The following is a 19,621-nucleotide window of genomic DNA, read 5'->3' on the forward strand; positions in this document are numbered from 1 at the left end:
TTTACACCTTTCGTGAAAAATTTGGTCATTGAAGTTGGCTCTTGTAATGCCATCAAGGGGCCTCTTTCTGTAGAGCTAGGGGCTTGGAAATTATATTTTATTGTATTGGAGGTAAGATATTCCTCTTCAAGTGGGGGTGACCTTTATCTTATAATGTTTAGAGGGATGTGAACCAGGTTGCCAATTCTCTTGTGGAAGAGTGAGTGATGAGAGGGTCAGTCATGATATCCTCCTCAGTACCTCTTACTATATTTACCGTCTTTCAATCTAATAAAATTTCATAAACCTTTTATACAAAAGTACTCCAAAAACAAAATGGTTTGAAATCTCTGGTTTATGACTAATTTAATAAACAAACAATTCATAAATCATTTTAAACCCAAATGAAAGAATAATTTGGAAAATAATTCTTAGTTGATGAAAGGCAGTCCTAATGCTATAAAAAATAAGATGTTTTGACAATAAACATTCATGTTGTGATTTGTCACATTGCAACCCCATTTTTCAAGAGCCATTGAATTTCAAACACCCTTAGCTGTAGCTATCATACGCAAATGCCACCTGCTTTGTGCCACCAGGCGATCAACATGCAACAGTTTTAGATGCAAATGCTTTGCTAATGTTGTGCAGATGTCTCTCTGTAACAATTTGCATGGATGTAAGTAGAGAATTTTGATTGGCTTCTTTGCTTTGGATTTTCGGATATTCGCTTTGTTCATTCTTAACATTTCTTTAGTTAGGAATTTTTCAAATCCATTTTTTTGGTATTTAATACTTTTTTAAAGATCTGATCAAGCTCGCTGTCTGCCTAATTTAACATTATAAGTTGTCAATTTCTTGATGCAGACTGCTGATTTTTTCCGAGCTGACAATCCGGAAGGCATGGAAGCACGCAATGAGGTGAGCGTTGTTCCTGTAAATCCTATGTGTTTTTGGGTTTACCACGTTACAATAGGTTTCTAACTTAAACTGAGCATTTTTTGGCACTTTCGGTCATTTTAATATCCTGTTAAGCCATTGAAATAAGCTAGTTTGTTCTAGAAAGGCCCACGTTCATCCATGCAGATGATTTGGGATTTCCATTGCTCATTTTAAAAACACTTAGTTTCAACATCTGTTTTAAGGTTCTTTCCTCTACCTTGGAAATGTACCAATGGAAATTCCACAAAAAGGTTCCCATGATTTTGCACCAATTGCACATAAATTCTAGACGTCTTCTGTAGCATGTGACCACACTTTTTCCTTGCATGTTCCTGAGGAAAAAACACGTAAATTTTTTTTTTTATATACTTTGAAACTGGTGATTTGGATCAGTGATGATTCTCTCATATTTCCTTGTTTCATGGGATCGTTTCTTCTCTGCAAATATTCTTAATGTATCTATCACATGGCAATAGGTAGCAGCCCTGGCAATGGAAGACATGATATCATGGATGCAGGAAGGTGGCCAGGTATATTTCTTCCAATTTGATTTTGTGGTTGTCATTGTAGATCTTTTACTCAATCTTTTTGGATCATAGGTTGGTATATTTGATGCCACAAACAGCACCAGAAAACGTCGGACTATGCTCATGAAAATGGCTGAAGGAAAATGCAAGGTATTGTAGTAAGCATTTACAAGGTGTAATATTTCTCGTGGATGATAATAGTTGTCCAAATTTTAGAACATAGTTTGAGGTTACTCAAGTGCACTGTGCTATAAAAGTTTTATTTAATTGCTGTAGTTGACTTGGCTGTAATAAATCCAGACAGAATATTTACGAATTGTATGTCTATTAGTGGTTAAGGAGATGGCAACCGAAACATGTTTCAATACGTAGTTCCGGGCAAGTTTCTTTCTCACCTGGGAAGAATGTAGTCACAATCAAACACTTGTAACTTCAAACTTAGGGGTCCTTCTTTGTGCATATGAGTACATCTTACTCTAGAAAAGCCAAATCCTGGTAAAGTTATTTTCTCAAAATTTTATTGATTGAGCATGCATTATGGCTTAGTGGTGGTTGATAGGATTAAGGGTAGATTACATACTGATGAGGGCATCACTTCATGTACACCTTTGCGTACGTATCAAAGGAGGAGGCGGGCCACACCGATTTCGCTAGTGGCTAGGCAAGTATCCGTGATCGTGTCGAAGACCCCATGTGCATGTGCGAGCATCTAGAAGACCCCATGCTAGGAAGATGCACATTGGCTACTATATGTAGTGATCTAGACCGTTGGATTGGAGGGACATGACTATCGGGCCATTGGATCACATGGATCACATGATTGGGCCATTAATCATGGATCGTCCACATCGATTTTTTAGACTTTATCATCTTTTAGGATTTAGTTTGATTATTTTATGTTTGGACACCTTTATGAGTGATTTTAGTAGATTCTCTTCAGACTAGGGTCATTTTTATTAAAATTTCATAAGACTGTTTTTTGGAATTATGAAACTTCTCGAAGCTATAAAAGAAGGTTGGTGTTGTGACCTCTCCCCATTGGATTTTGTGAAAAAAAAGGAGAGGTTTTTGCTCTTTTTCTTCTTCTTCTTCTTCTTTTTCTTCTATCTTCATGAGATTCGAAAATACTCCCATGTGATTTGGAAGGGAGATTGGTGTGAGGCTAATCATCATCAACGGAGGTGCGAGGTCTCCATTTATCCCCTCATCATCACCCCATCATTATCCATCAATGTATTTTATTCAAAGTTCTTCGATTCTCACATCCCAGATCTTCATCTTCTTCTAAACCTATGTTTCCCAACAATCAAAACCCTAAAAGACCTAAAACCATCCAACCTAGCCACACATGTGACCGTACAGTCACACTTGTGAACCCTGCGGGTTGGCCGTATGGCCACACCTTGGCCCTTTTGGTTTCCCATCGCCCTAGAATTAAAACCCTCTTCTCTATTGTCCCAAACCCTACCCTAAACCTAGAAATCCCTAACTTTCCTATTTTCGCAAACTACCAAACCCTAACTTCTTCCATTCTTCAATTCACCGAAAATCCTTACTCCCCTTCTACCTAAAACCCTAATTCCCATATCCTAACCTCTAAACCCTTTATCCCCTTCATCCGATTTGATCCCATAAACCCTAAATCCTAGATTTTTCCAATTTTCCTAACCCTAATTTTACCCTACGTAGTATTAGGTCTTTTACTTTGAAATAGTCTTTCCCCTATGCTAATTGGATGTCCCTACATTCATTAGATCCTAGTTTCCTTTATTTAATGATCTTGTGCTATGATGTTGGTAACCTAGGCTAAGATTATGCATGATATTCTTATGGTTTACCTGGTATCAGTGATGATAATTGCAGGTTTTATGTTCTTTTGTTGATTACCTTAATTTTGCTACTTGATCTCACATAATACTTGGTTCATGCATTGGTCCTACATTAGGTACTCTTTCTCTTTCTTATGAAAAGTTTTAGATGACTCCAGTATGAAGGTAGTTTTATCATTTGTTAGGTGTTTTGAAGGGCTTATTTCTTTTTTTTTTTTTTTTTTTCTTTCTTTCTTTTTTTTTAAAAAATAAAAAATAAAAATTGTGGTTAAGTTCTTAGTTAAGTTAGTCTTAGTGTTTTAATAGTCTATACATGTTGTGGTATGATGGAATTAAATGTTCGATTATTGAACAAGAATTGTTTATCTCAAAGTTCCTAAATGGAAATTCAGCTTGAGAAATTGTCCATTATAGTGGAACAACTGTAACCATTGTGAGAGTGTACGTGATCTATGAAAGCGGTTTTTCATGGATGCTTACCTTTAGGGGTCATTTGGCAGATGGATTCCATGTGAATTGGAATCCAAATTACATTTACCATGGAATCCATGTGAATTAGAATCCTGAGTGATGTTTGACACTATGCATATGGATTCCATGTGAATCTAAAATTTGTGTTTGGCACCTTTCTCCATGGATGACATGCATTTCATTAAATTCTTAATACTGGCCTACTATAAGATTTATGTGAAATCCACCCTGATCACCAGGTGTGTCACTCCATATTAGCCGTAGGGCCCAAAAATCTACTCGGTTTGCGAATTAGGTGGACCATACGATTGGAAATAATATACAAGGGATACCTCTCCCAACTTTCCCTTTGTATGGCCCACCTGAATCACGAACCAGGCTGATTTTTGGGCTATACGACGAAAATGGAGTGGCACACTTAGTGATCAGGGTGGATTTTACATAAACATTAAGGTGAGGCATACCAATTCTTGAAGTCAACTAAGTCATTTTCATGCAGAGATATCGTGATGTGAACCCATCTAGGCCTTAAAAATATTGTGGAACACAGCCACCATAATGTTTATTTAAAATGCACCACGATCACTAGTTGCTTCACTTAATTTGAGCCGTAAGGCCCAAATATCATATTGCTCTGTGATTCAAGTGGGCCATACAAAGGGAAACAATAACCCTCACCTTTCAAACTGTTTCCTTTTGTGTGACCCATGTGAATTGAAGATGGGCCTGAGTTTTGGTCCTTAGGCCTTCATTTTAGCTTTGTATCTAATGGTTGGAGTGGATTTCATATAATCATCACTGTGGGCCGTGAAAAAAATATCAAGGGTAGGTCTCTCTTGGCTTTGTCGTTGGTATGGCCCACTTGAATCACACACCAAGCTGATTTTTGGGCTCAACAGTTAAATTAAGGGGACACGCTTAGTGATCAAGGTGGATTTCATGTAAACATGACAGTGGGGCCCACCAATTCTCGAAGCCAGCATACTGTTGATTTTGGTGCTGATGTCATCCATGGTAAAGGTTGGTAATGGGATTTGAAAACATAAGCTTGGCAAATAATTTGAAACGGGTGAAAGGATGGTAAATGGAATTCATTTACCACCACCTTGCCACCCTCCAAACCCACTTATCACTTTATGCCTTTACTACCAATTCCCATCCTTTACCATTGTTTCCATAGTGCCAAACGACCCCTTGGTTCCTTGGTAGAAGAGGGAATGCTGGAAATGATGAATCAGTTGGCGTATTCATAGTAGGCTGCCAAAAATAGAGAACCTAGTAACATTGTGATGTGGACCTCATGACTGTTCACTGATGGACTGGATCGTGCCACACGTGACCGGGCCCGTGAGACATGTGAAACAAATGAGGAGATCAGGCAGGTCATTAAGTGGTTAATGATGTAGGGAATACTACCTGGATTTTTTATTTTATTTTTTTGGTTTTGGGGTATTTTTGTAAATTCTTAGTTCTGTTGTTAGTTATTATTTAGGGAATTATGAAGGTTTTTAGAGTTAGTTTTGATTTGTTGGTGGTTAGTTGCGATTAACAAGTACTCACCATGAGTAGTTAGTGCTAGACATAGTTAGATGATTAGTTGGGAAGTTGTAGTTAAGAGTTTGTTGTAAGAGGCCTATAAAGACCTTGTAATAAGCACTGTAAAGTAGTTTTGGGAGATTGTAACTGAATTTGAGAGAAGCCTAGGACCAACATGACATCATCTCACCGTTCACCTTTGTTAGTGTCCCAACAATAGCCCATTACGAGGGACCTTTGAAGATTGACAATGAAATGTTCTATTCAACCTAGGAGGGTGGCGGAGGTCTTTGTCGTGGGGCTCATGGGCCTAAGTCCAGATACCCAGACGCACTAATTAACTGTATTTCTCTTTTCACCTTTGCCCGGAAAAGTCAACCGGCATCAAATGTTGCAAACCATGCAAGGATAACTGATTAATTTACAAGAAGAAATGGCAACTCTGACTCGAGGACGAGTTCTTTACAACAAGGGGAGTCTTATGCGGACGCCATGACTATTCACTATCTAGATGGCCTGGATTGGGCCGCATTTGACTACAATACCAACAACTTCAAAGATGGATACCGTGAATAAGGAATCTTACAAAATCAAGCTAACCTTCATACAAGGAGTATCACCAGGACCAATCCAAATCTTGACCCTAGCTGTGGAAAAAATTCATCCCCCTCAACATCTTGTACCAGAAAGATGTTACCCACAATATCACAGATAGAAATGAAATCTCTAGGGCCTAGGCATGGCCCCACCTGTGGTTTGTGTCCAACACTCTCTGCTTTAAGACAGAATATATTCCAATGGAAGAGTGATGTAGTGAAACGGAGGCAAAGTTGGTTTTACTGTTTAGTATTCAAGCAATGTTGTTGGCCAACTTCCAAAGGAAGAGAAAAAGCCCTCTGATGAATTTCTTGGCCCCAACTGGGAAGACCAAACTTCCATCCATTTGAAGCCCATAAAGAAAGCATGAGATTAGGGGCTCCAAAACTGGCTCTTTGATGAAGTCAAGCAGGCAGCCTTTGAGGAATTTCAGTCTACCATCAATGATATCTATACCAACCTCTAGTTTGGCCCCACCACCAAGATTATCATGACATACCCTCTGACTCTGATCAGGGATGGGTTTATGACTGCATCCAAGAATGCTTCCTTCTAGTCAATGGACCAGACATGGGAGGGGAACAATTTGGTGGATAATAGAGCTTAGACAATGATTAGAAGAATCAACTCACATGGAACCAGGGGATTCAATCTTTTCATAAAGTTCTGCCTATCTGTTACCCCAACCCCTATCTGGCAATTTAAATCCCAACCTCCACACTGTCAATCTATTACCATGAAGTTCAGTAATCGTATGATATGCTTCTTCCATGTGTTTGTATCTCATAATAAACCTGAAATTGTGGGAGACTTGCTCATTGCTGATACAGGATATTCATGTCTTTCACAACACCATTCCTGCTGAAAATTCTTCTGAAATCTTCCAATTGGGCATCGAAGGAAAGGTTGGAGACATGGAGGGAGATGAGCCTTTTGAAATGACCATGAAATGGCTCCTTCGTGTCACTGTTTTTTCTTCACTTCCAATCCAATTCAGTAGCATTTTTGTCTCCTTGAGTAGCTTTTGCTAGAGAATAACCCATTCCAGCTATCCGGTCTTCACCTCTGGTCTCACTTGGGAGAGGTCTATGCCTCTTCTGTTCATGGAAAATGTCCACGAAGGCTGCTGCTGTTGTCTCGTTTGTTACTATAGTATCTCAGCATCATTGGTGAATAATTTCATAATTTGGCCGAGATCTTGGAAAACAGATTCGAAGTATTTCAATGTGGAGTTCTAACTCTTGCTTGTTAAATGCGTTCCTTGCAGATGATATTTTTGGAAACAGTGTGCAATGATGAGCGCATTATTGAGAAAAATATTCGTCTTAAGATTCAACAGAGTCCAGACTATGCAGAAGAGTGAGTTGTCATCATTTATCTTTTGCACCTGGCAGCCATTATAGCTTTTTATCTTCATGTAAAATGGGGAACACACTGGTTGGTGCTATTTTTCAGGCCAGATTTTCAAGCTGGACTACGAGATTTCAAAGCACGCCTAGCCAATTATGAAAAGGTTCTTGATCAAACCTGTACTGTAACTGTTCTTACAAGATTTGGTTTCACTTCGGATGTAATTAGGTCTATATCAATTTATGCTTGCTACTTCTCCAGGTATATGAGCCAGTGCAAGAGGGATCTTACATCAAAATGATTGATATGGTTAGTGGACAAGGTGGGCAGATACAAGTAAGTTTGTCTCTGTCTTTTTTCTTGTTTGCTTGTTATACTTGCTTATCACTATCTTCCGAGTAAGTTCCCAAGATTAGTCTTTCCTTGAATATTTGTTTTTGTTTTTCTTTTAGTATTGACTTGTGCTCTGTTGAGCTTGTCCAAGATCCAATCAGTTTGGACATTCTGTTAATGCTTTATACATTTTGAGATTCAATTCCTCTATTGCAAGACTAGTACTACTAACATCAATGACCTCTTGACGACACTAAAGGAATCATTGGGTGGGGTACCATCTAGTGGCATCTCCAAATCATTCAAATGGCCTTAACTATTGATGACTCTTTGTTTCTCCAAATTATCAGAAATTTCAATTGAATGCTAATCAGTGTCATCCCTACAACTTTAATCAGATATGGTCTTGAAACTTGAATATAATTTGGTGGGTTCGTGGAACTAAAAATGGTAAGTTTAAAGATTGAGGTTTAGGAGTTAGTTCCATTACAATTGAAATTTCCTAATATATCTTAATGGAAAGAAGCCTAGCCTGATTCCATAAATACATGATGGGTATGCAAAACTGAGTCATATATGTCAGGAGGTTGCATTCATCAACTTTTTAGTTAACTTGCCTTTCTGTTATTTGTGAACACAAATATAACAGTTAAAACCCAAGAGCCAAAGTTCAGTTTCTCATATAAATTGGAGCTTATGAAAGAGATTCTGATAGGGAGAAATTTGTTTATTATATGGTCCGAAATCAAGTGATGAAGTTGATGACTATTGCAACTATCTTTGATAGATTCATTTCCAGAATTTGTTGGCCTCCCTCAGCGATGCTGTCTGAGGTCCATGTGGCAAGACAGTTATTGAACCATCTGATTCTTGATTCTCCTGAGAAACAGTACAAAAGGTAGTTAAAATGAATTGGTCTCAAACACAAACAGTAAGTGTTTTATAGAAAAAATATCACTGGAAAAATACTTTGTATATTTTTTTATATTAATTCCTCACACACAAATATTAGATTTTGTGTGTCAGTTACATTTTCAAGGACATGTACTTCTTTTCTTTCTTTTTGAAGTATACAAATTATTCTCAAAAGGGGAACATCAAGGGAATGGGATTGAGAGAGTCTTTTTAAAGTACAAGAAAATTTTATTCCGAAAAAGAGAACATCTAGGGAATAGGAATGAATAACCAATACAGACTCATCTTTTAGCATTAACGTTTTGTTCCATTTTGTGAAGTTTTATATCACCATTGACTTCCCTATACAATATGTAACCCACCATTTCCATTCTACCACATTCCTAATTCAGATCTAGTGCTCTGATCATTTTTTTTTTTTTTTTCAAACTACGGATCTGTCATGGGACAAACAAACATATTATAAATGGAGAAATTGTGTAAGATCTTGACCTGTTGATTTCTTCAAAAGGGCAAGTAGAATGCCATAAAGATGCCAGAGCTCTGAACTCACAGCTTTAAATCCACTGCTAAATGAGCATCGAGTTTTTTCGGTATTTACCCCTCTCAAATTGTTTAAAATTTTAGCGAAGGCTGCACTAGATGGAAGCTTCAACAGAAGAATCTGTGGGTCATTTATCTGTTGTTTGCAATTTTGAGTGGAATGTTTGGTGGAGGTTCATTGGCCTCTTTCAAATCTTCTGGGTATGCTTCATTTGACCGGGCCTTCTTTTTGGCTTAGCATGAGTGCTGCTCTTGTCTGAAGGGATGATTTTCTGGAGTTTATCCCTCCATGCAGAGCTGTGTTGATTTGGACTGTGCACAATAATAGAAGCTTCTGCAACTTATCTATTGCTTAGCTGAGGAACTTTAGAGAGGACAATGAATATGATTGTCTGGGCCAAGTCTTTAAGGGTGTTTGAAATTATACTTGAGTTTTGTTTTTTTTTTTTTTTCTAATTCTTCTTTGAGTTTTAATTGTTTGTTATATGGGAGTAATGACTCCTCGCCCTCGCCGGCTTCTTTTGTTGCCTTTTTCTTTTTATGTAGAAGTGTAAACCATGGTTCAAAAACCTGAAAGCTCAACTTCATTGATGTCCATCTGGGTTGGGTTGATTTGTAAACTCACTTTATTTCAAGCTCAACTTCATTGATGTCTATCTGGGTTGGGTTGATTTGTAAACTCACTTTATTTGAAATTTAAAAATTAAATTTAAGATATTTAAAATATGTTTATATTTATAAAAAAGTTGAAATGAGCAAAGAAGCAGCCGACGTTATGGTTTTTAGATCTCTAGTCATTTCTTATCTATGGATCTGTCATGTGACATAGACAAGCATCATAAATGAGAGATTGTGGAAGATAGCACCAACCTGTTGGTTTCTTCTTACAGGCAGGTAGAATCTCATAAAAGGGTAGCTCTTGTCGCTTTGAATCCAATGGGATATGAGTACTGTGTCTATCAGTTACCCCTAAAATTTTTGAAAATTTTACCGAAGACTGCACGAAATGGAACCTTTAACAATGAGAGGTTGTTTTGACATAAAACCATAGTTCAAGAACCTGAAAACTTGTCTTGACCAATTTCCACCTAGGTTAGGTTGACTTGAATACTCGATCGGGTCTTCCCTGGACTCAACTTGGTAAAATTAAAATACTTGAAATTGTTGTTGGTGTTTGAAAATGTTGAAATAAGCAAAAGAAGCACTTTATGATATATACTCGTTATGATGTTTGGTTTCTGGATAAGCTTGTAGGTTCAAGTCCAGCAGCCCTTGATAAAATTTATCAACCAAACATTTGACCTGGATTTTCATTAAACCGAGGACTCAATTCGAGCTTCCACATGTTGTGTTGAGTCAACCGAGTTAGCGAGATAACACGATGAGCCTTGTTGGGTCATGACTGAGTCAGAGACTTAGGGGAGTTTCCTAGAAACTCAGCTTGAAGCTCGTCAAGTTTGGTTGTTTCAGTCGAATTTCAAGTTGAGTCGCTGAGTTTTCAATCCTATAAAAAATCAACTATAACCAATTCAAGAAAAAAAAAAGAAAAGAAAGAGAGAGAGAGTAAATGTTATAGTGATTTACACGAATTGCCCATTGGGGTGAATTTGTGCTCCCATTAAACCATGTGTGTGATGGCTTTCTTCTTGAGAACGAGGCACGAATTGCATCTGAATGGGAGAGTTTAGTAAGAGCCATGCAACAACAAGTTGTGTGGATCCACCGTCATATCCTTGAAAAGCCACTCCGTCCATCCATTGCACCAGATCATTTTAGCTATTGATCTAAAAAATCTGGCAGATACAATACTCAAGTGCGTCAGGCCACAGGAAAAAAGTGGGATGGGGAAGCTCACTATTGAAACCTTTTTGGGGCCCATTGGAATTTTTTTATTTATCACAATGCTATTAGCTTTTTTCCTTATCCTGGTTGGATTCACCCTATGAATGGGTTGGATGGAATATAAACATCTCAATGGTTCCCAGATTCCCAAGAAGGTTTGAATGGTGCGTCCCTGTTCCCACTGTTTCTTTGGTGTGACCCAAATGGGTCTTGGATCTGCCTGATTTTTAGGTTCAGGTCCTGACATGGTTTGGCACAAGTGATGGATGGAGTGGATGTTGCTTAGACATCACGGTGGACCCATAAAGTTTTCTTGTTGCACTGGCTCCTGAATAAACTCTGCATCCAGTTTAATCCGGACACTTTTCTCAAAAACCTCCATTGCACCTTGAAACTTGTGCTGAAATGGAAGTAATGATCTAATGATTTTTTCCGACTTGGTCGAATTGAGAAAATCTGACCAATAAGTGGTCTTTTTGGGACTCCAGTAGTTTTTACCATTACTTATTAGTTTTTAAATGATCAACGAGAATACTGTTCTTAGCTCGAGTTTTGGCCAAGTTATCAATCCGCTTGTCAGGCTTTTATAAATTGGTTTGTTCAGATCTTCATTGCACAATTAATATTGTTGCCATCCTACAACTTCATTTGCGACACTGAACCCATACAATCATATTAAGGTCTTATCTGATCTATTTGTCTTTCTCGGACAGATGAAAGTTCATTTATTTCAATTAACCTTAAAATGGTTACAATATGGGTCTTTCAAACATGTAATTTTTTTTTTTTTGCTTCCTGTCAATCATTTTTCTTTCTTTTAGTTGTAGCGTTGGGTTGTACTCTTCTCTTGCCTTTTGGCGGGTGTCTTAATAAAAATTTCAGTTATATCTCTATCTCTCTGTCAAAAAATAAAATAAAATAAAATTTGTTTTACTTTGTGTACGGTTATATTTCCCCAGCCAAAGCTTACCAGCTTTGGAAAATCCATTTTCTGTTTTGGTCATAGCAGACTCATTTGTGTAACTCCCCTTCTCTGTAGATGCAAACAATCCAGCTTACTTTAAATTGAATCATACAAGTGATTCACTTTCCAGCCAACTTCTTGTCTGGACAACAGAGCTGAATCAACTTTCTTTACCATCTTAAATTTTATTTTAGTAAACTTCGATTGATCTACACTGATTATTGATTCACAATGAAATATCTTATCTGATGTTGTTTTCTGATATGTTTAGTTTTCTCCTTATCTTGATTTGATTGAATGATGTGTTAGCCAGATTTCGGTATTACACTTGTGCTACTTTGAAATCCTTTTTGTACAATGTTTCTTCATCACCATACATGAATCCTTTTCTGCTATTCCACTTCATCAAGGGTCATAACTTCAGTTAGACCATAGGTCATCAAGTCTTTTCTTACTACCTCCGCCCACATCCTTTTGGGACTTCCCTTGCCCATTTAGAGCCTCGAACTTGTACCAATTCACTCCTTCTAACAGGCACAGTTCCTGGTCTCTTTGCACATTACCAAACCATCCAAGTCTACTCCCCCTCATCTTATTACCTATTAGTGCTACTCCTAAGTTCCCTTGAGTGCATTCATGTCTAATTCTAGCTTTCCTTGTCTTGCCTCTCATCCATCTCAACATCCTCATTTCCGCCTTTTGGTACAACATTTGCATATCTATAATTAGAATAATTATCAGCTTAGTTCTCTGTTTTTTCTGGCATTGGACTGGAGTTTATTGTTATTTCTTTCTTGATTTAGGTGAACAATATCAGTGGATATTTGCCTGGAAGGATCGTCTTTTTTCTGGTATACTCCCCATTTCTTTTCTTATTTTACAAATTCTCTTAAATTTATATAATGTTTTCCATTTTTTTTTTTTTTTTATCACTTAAGAAGACTCAACTTCAATTCAATTTTGGAACGGAAGTAAATACATTTACCCCAAGTTTACACAGCGTACATTGAAACCTCTTGATTAGCTTTTTTGTGGGTGAGGGGCTACTAGAAAAGGGATAACCCCCCCCTTTTTTTTCCCTGGAAAGACACTATAAGGAGGATGATTACTCAACATTGGTTAATGATTATGGATCTCTACATTAAGAGATGGAAGAGAAGTGAAATTAATAGGTGTTCACAAATGAGGTGGTGGAATTTAAAAGGAGAGAAAACAATGCTATTTAGTAAAAAATTGATGAAAGAAGGAAAGAGTAATATCAAGGAAGAAGTTAAGTTCATTTGGAATGAGATGGCTGAGTGAATTAGAAAGTGGTACAAAAGTTTTAGGAGTATCTTGAGGGAGAAGTCATTCATACGAGGAAACTTTTTGTTGAATGATGATCTAGAAAAGAATATTAGCAAAAAATGATCTTGTAAGGATTAGAAAGAAGGAAAATTTAGAACAATACAGAAACACCAAAAAGAATGCTAAGAAAGTAGTGAGAAAGGCTAAACTTAAGGCATATGATGATCTTTACAATAGATTGGGGACAAAGAATGTGAAAAAGATGTCTTCAAATTGGCAAAAATGAGATAGGGGGAGTGTAGTGACTTAGATCACATTAGATGCATTAAGAGCGCTGACTAGAGAGTTTTGTTTAAAGACAATGAGATCAATGAGAGGTGGAGAGTCTCTTTTCAGAACCTGCTAAATGATAACCACTCTGAGAGCATAGGGATGGAAAGAATCATAAATTCAAATAATTTATGAGAACATAGATCCTTCCATAGGATTGGGATATTTGGAGTGAAAGTAGGTTTGAGAAAGATGAAGACAGGAAAGGCCCTAGAACTAGATGGTATACCATTTAGATGTTTGGAAGTTTATGCAAGATGTTTGTTTATTTTGGTTGACAAGGTTGTTCAACAACATTGTGAAATCAAAGAAAATTCTAGACGAATGAAAGAAAAGTACCATGGTACCTATTTACAAGAATAAATGAGACATACAGAGCTGCACTAACTATCGTGAGATTGAGCTTATGAGTCTATTATGAAACTTTGAGATATCAATCAAGAAAAGGGTAAGGCGTGAGACAAATGTATCAGAAAATCAGTTTGAATTTATGCCAAGAAGGTAAACTATTGAGGCTATTTTTCTACTTAGAAAGTTGATGTAGCAATATAGGGGGAGGAAGTGGTCCCTTGAACCAAATTTAATACATTAATTGAAATGATGGGTAGGTGTGTCTTCCATTTTATTCTTTTATGGACATGGAAGCGTGGAGCTTGAGATCCTAGGAACTTGTCTCACATTGGTCACAAGTAGCCCTAGCTAGCTAGCTTGGTCATTGAAGGTGCCTCCACTAATATCACCTATTTCATGCAAAAAGAAGTCACCAGCAGTGGCTTTTGGTACCAGTTTTAGTGTGATCTCTGACATTTTGTCTAGATCAGATTAAATGGCTTTCACATGTCCTCTTGGATGCAAATCAGGTGCTGGGCAAGTTAGCTTATCTTGGTATTTTCGATCCAAGTTTCTTACTCTCTTTTCGTCCCTCTGAATGATATCTAGAGCATGCATGATTAAAGATGCATTCATAGTATATGAAATCTGATGAGAGTGGATATTTTGATTGCCAAAGGGTACCATTATTTCCAGGCCCCCTGGCTTCTCATTATGTTTGAAGCTGGAATGTCTTAATTCTCAATAGCTAACCGATTATCAACTGAAGGGAATCGAGTCCATACGATTGTGGGGGATTAATCTTCCTAGGAGGCTCTACACCCAAGAGACTTCAGAACACAAGGATATCATATCTCCGGTCCAAGGGGCAGAATGCCAAGTCTGAGGGTCCCAGTTCCTCATTATTGCGAGGGACCTTGGATCGCAACACCTGAGGGGGCCCACACCTAGCACCCATCACAAAATCAAGGTGGTTCGGCGACTGTAGGTGCTCGGCCCCAACCGATCTGGCGCATCCAACCACTTGATGTTGGTCAAGATTTTGATCAGTGTTGACAACTTTCAGCCAATTATCATAGATTTGCTTTGGTGATCTCTGTAGTTTGATAATTTGACGAGATACCCCAGATGCTAGGAACCCCCACTAAGCACCCTCACGCTTGTCACTGCACTACTAGCCAGAACATCATTTGACGCTCCCCTGAACCATCTGCCGCACAACCACATTGGATTTGTGTTACAGTGGGGAAGTGAACTTTGGAAATCTGGAAATGTGTGAGCAGGACTGAAAAAACTGGGTCTCAACCTGTAATTCAATGGTGGACAGTTGTGTTTCAACATTGGGGTTTTGGTTTCTAGCCTAGCTTGTGTATAGGGAAAAAAATCATCATCATTGTTATCAAAGTCTTATCCCAACTAATTGGGGTCAGCTACATGAATCCTGTTATGCCGTTCCATGATGTTGAATTGTCATATTGTCAGGATTCACGATAAATTGTGGCAAAAGCTTTGCACCGTCTGTCAACCCGATGCAACCTTTCTTTATCTAGGCTTGGTACCGGCAATGAGTGTACAAAACTCCTAGATGTGCCATTCAATAGTACAATTAAATAGGTTGATTAAAATCAATGAATTTATATAAAAAATCTGGGATATTGATTGTTTCTACAATTTCAGTTTGTTTGTTCAGTGTTTCTAGCGTTTAATCCAGAACATAAACTATCATTTTTCCTTTGTAGGTGAATGCTCATCTTACACCCCGGCCAATATTGCTCACTCGGCATGGAGAGAGTCGAGATAATGTTAGAGGAAGGATTGGGGGTGATACAGTTATTAGGTTTATTCTCTTCTGAAGTATTTAGTAGTTGATGCTATCTCTTTTACTGGCTTTGTAGCCAACAGTTTTGATGTAACAATTCATGCCATTTTTAATATTCCAATTTACATTCTTCATCGGTACCAATGATAATTTTATCAATGTTTTATTTTCTAGATTGGTTTCATTGAGGACAAATCTAATCTCATTGCAACTCAGATTCCATAATCTGGTGCAGCGCACTCAAATTGGACACTTGTTAGAATGGTCCAAGATTCAAACAGTTCAACTGGTGGCTACTACCATGGATGGATCACTGTCTTCAAATAGCATGAATTAGACAACCCTACCTACCCAATTGGCGGACCTTTTTTTTTCAATGTTGGCCTTTCCCAATATTCTTTGTCCATTCTTAGGTTACTGATTGGATAGTTAGCACTGCCCAATAAGTGGAAACTCTTTACTATGGATGATCCATGGGAGGGCCCTGGTCAAAGATCCATATCATGGACCATTTTGCCATGTCTCCAGTTTGAATGCAGCGTGCAACAGTTAAAAAAATTGGTCTGCAGCACCTATGTTATGTCTTTCTCATTCTAAATTCAGAATTTTGATAATAAAAAGCGGAAAGAAAACTTTCACAAGTGACAATTCTCTAATTATTATGAAGAGAATAAAAATAAATTAAATCTCAACTCTGAACTATCCTTGTTAATGTTAATTTTTATTTTTATCTCTAAGTTGGAATTGTCCTTGTTTCCATTCCATGAGCTTTTAATTAATGAAATTGAACTGCCGTTGATGTTAATCATTAAGTTCTTGTTACATACGAAGTTAGTGCATATATTCAATCTCGATGATGCCATGTTAATGCTTTAGTTCTTGTTACATATGAAAATAATGCATATGTTCAATCTTGATGATGCCACATGTAATAGAATGATGGCTTTTATTTATTTATTTATTTATTATTTTTTATGGATGAGTTGTTAGTCCAAGTAGAGTTGTTTATCCTTATCACTTGGTAAAACTTTAAGAATTTTATCATCTTTTATCTTGTCAAAGTGGACTATTTTATGCTATCCACACTTTTTTCTGAGCAAAAATTAATAGATCAATTTTCAAGTTGTTTGGTCAATCTTGAGAGTTGCTGCTAAAGTCATTAGCATTCTGAAAAACGATAATATAACTGATGGAAAACTGTCAGTAAATAACTAAATTCCATGAGATTTGATTTATTGAAAACTCGAACATTGGTTTGCATAGTTAGCTTATGGAGCCCTAGAATATTTCAATATGATGATATTTTAGGGTTGCAGTTTCTCTAAAGTAGTCAAGAATTGCCAATTTTGGGAATGAAATGCTTTATTCTACTCCACAATAAACATGCCTCAAAATGTATGCTACATTGTCAATGGAAATAATTAATTATGTGGAGCTGGAGTTTTACAATAGTGAAGCCTAAACTGAGTTTCTTAAAGAAGAGGATATGAAGGAGTGATTTTTTGTTATAAAGTAGTCAAGAATTACCAATTTTGGGAATGAAATGCTGTATTCTACTCCACATTAAACGTGTCTCAAAATGTATGCTACATTGTCAATGGAAATAATTAATTATGTGGAGCTAGAGTTTTACAATAGTGAAGCCTAAACTGAGTTTCTTAAAGAAGAGGATATGAAGGAGTGTGTTTTTGTTATAAAAAAAAATTTCCGGAGTTCCCTTGTATCATGTTATAAAATGTTTCCCTGTTGCGTTGAGGTTTTGGTGCCAAGGGTGAAATTTCTCAAAGCGCTATTGCGCTAATGGTGGAAATGAAAGTCATATCTGATTAAGCCCTTTTTGGGGTTCAAGTAGGCGTCTATCTTGCTATCATGCTTCGAGCTATTCCTCATGCTCTTTCCATGCAAGAACTAGGTAATCAAAAGGTTCAAGAAAAGACTAGCAGCTTGGAAGTCCTTTTTTTTTTTTTTTGTTTGTTTGTTAATTGGACCTGTTTGGGATCTTGGGTTGACAAGAATGAAGATTCCATTTTCTTCACTCTATCACTCCATGATAAGATGGAGAGCCATATAACACTAAATAAAAGGATATGAATGAAAACCACCTTGAATTGCAGGGCTTCCATACCCATTTGTGCCCTTCGAAGAGAGCTTACCCTGATTCTATAAGAGCTCCATCAAGCTAAGAAATCCAATGTTCTCCTCATCTAATAAATTCCTCCCAAATAGAGGGCTCTCGACAAACTAATATCTAACTAACAAAACACATTGAGATATAAGAGACCCCTCTCTCGAGAGTCAAGACTAAAAAGAACTTTCCCTACACCATCTAAAAGCGAATGCCCTTATATCGCTTAGAGTGAAGGAAATTTCACCACTAAAAGAGTTAGCTGCCCCAAGTACGGCTTTCAACAACCCCAACAGCTTATTCTGGGACGAGGGAGAAGTGGATTGACCCCACCACCCCCCCATATTTGCTATACATGACCTTATTCTAGAGGCTATCCTTTCCTACGCAAATCTCCACACCCACTTGCCAAGAGAGCCAAATTTGACAATTTTAGAGACCTAATACCAAGCCCTTCCGCCCTCCTTCGTCTTGTAAATATCACCCATCCAGAATATGGAATTTCTTTTCTCTTCAATTCCCAGCCATAAGAACTGATGAGGACATTCGAGCACCATACCAGAGGAGGGCTGAGCTAGTCTCCTTATGGTTAGACGGCCATTATATGGGGTCCACTTGGCCCAATTCACATTCCTAGCTACGTTGAAGACCCCACGTGCATGTTCATGCATCTTTGAAGACCCTACACTAGGAAGATGCACATGGGCTGCATATAGGAGCTTAACTGACACATCGGACTGTTGGATTGGGTGGACATGATGATCGGACTGTTGGATCATCATCATCGGACATCTTGATTGTGGACCCACATGGGCCATGAAATAGTTTAGTTGTTTAGATTGTTTACATAGTTCATTATTTTTGGTATACCTTATATTTGTGTTGAGATTAGGTCGTTATAAACAACTTTTAATTTATTAACCGTCTTTATGTTGAGAATCTTATCTGAGAGCGTCTTTTTGGAAAAGGTCTTTTCTAAGACTATAAAAGAGAGATGAGTGTGAGAAGCCCTAATGCTATTATTTTGAAAAAAAAAAAAAGCTGAGTTTTCTTTTCTTCATGTGATTTGAAGAATACTCCATATGATTTGGAGCTTGGGTGTGGTGTGATTTCATTCCCCATTCAATGGAGGTGCAAGGTCTCCATCTTCATCTTCCTTCTCATATCCTTTTTATCCAAAAGATGTATATTTTAAAAAACTTCCTCTCTTTTCTTCCATTCCTATCCAAGACCATCCAAATCATATATATATATATATATATATATATATATATATATATATATATATAATTTCTCATCATCCGACTTCAACCCCAACTGAAATCAACCATTGAGGACCCAAAAAGCCTAGCCAACGACCCACATGTATGAGCCCCTAAGCTAATCGCATGGACAACCGCTCAATCCTTTGATTTCCCCTTGCTTTCTCCATAAAAACCCATTGATTTCCCATCCATAACCCTACCCTAAGCCCTAGATCCCCAATTTCTTAAAACCTTAATTCTGAAATTCCTAATTCCCATGAACCCTAATTTTTCAATTTTCAGATTTTCCTTGCCCTAACTCTAATCATAAAACCTACAAATCTGTCCATTGAGTGTGGAACGTGCCTATGCTAAATTGGAAGTTGTCCTTCCATCGGGCCTAGTTTTAATTGATATATGTGATTCCTTAGCATGCAGGCATGTGATTTAGGTTAAATCAGATTTTATTGCCTATTGTTTACTCTTAATTACTTGGTGGATTAGCATCTTTTGTTAATTGAATTACTTTATGGACTCTGTCATAATCTCCACGTTGTATGCTAGCATTAAATCATGTGTCCTGTATCAAGAACTCTCATATAGATCCTTTCCACCCTATTAATAATGATAACAGGGAATTAAAAAATGGCTATACAAT

At 37.4% G+C, this 19,621-nt stretch overlaps 1 protein-coding gene across 1 annotated transcript in view; it reads left to right on the forward strand.

Moving 5' to 3' along the window:
• LOC131253368 (6-phosphofructo-2-kinase/fructose-2,6-bisphosphatase) overlaps positions 1-19,621 on the forward strand; it is a 118,958-nt gene that overhangs the window by 74,718 nt on the left and 24,619 nt on the right. The window contains exons 9-16 of the mRNA XM_058254334.1: positions 847-900; positions 1,398-1,451; positions 1,521-1,598; positions 7,149-7,240; positions 7,337-7,394; positions 7,493-7,567; positions 12,632-12,679; positions 15,515-15,612. Coding sequence (XP_058110317.1) covers positions 847-900; positions 1,398-1,451; positions 1,521-1,598; positions 7,149-7,240; positions 7,337-7,394; positions 7,493-7,567; positions 12,632-12,679; positions 15,515-15,612 — 557 coding nt within the window. The remainder of the gene's footprint in view (positions 1-846; positions 901-1,397; positions 1,452-1,520; positions 1,599-7,148; positions 7,241-7,336; positions 7,395-7,492; positions 7,568-12,631; positions 12,680-15,514; positions 15,613-19,621) is intronic.

This window comes from Magnolia sinica, chromosome 8 (assembly GCF_029962835.1).
Source record: "Magnolia sinica isolate HGM2019 chromosome 8, MsV1, whole genome shotgun sequence".
NCBI classification, from domain to species: Eukaryota; Viridiplantae; Streptophyta; class Magnoliopsida; order Magnoliales; family Magnoliaceae; genus Magnolia; species Magnolia sinica.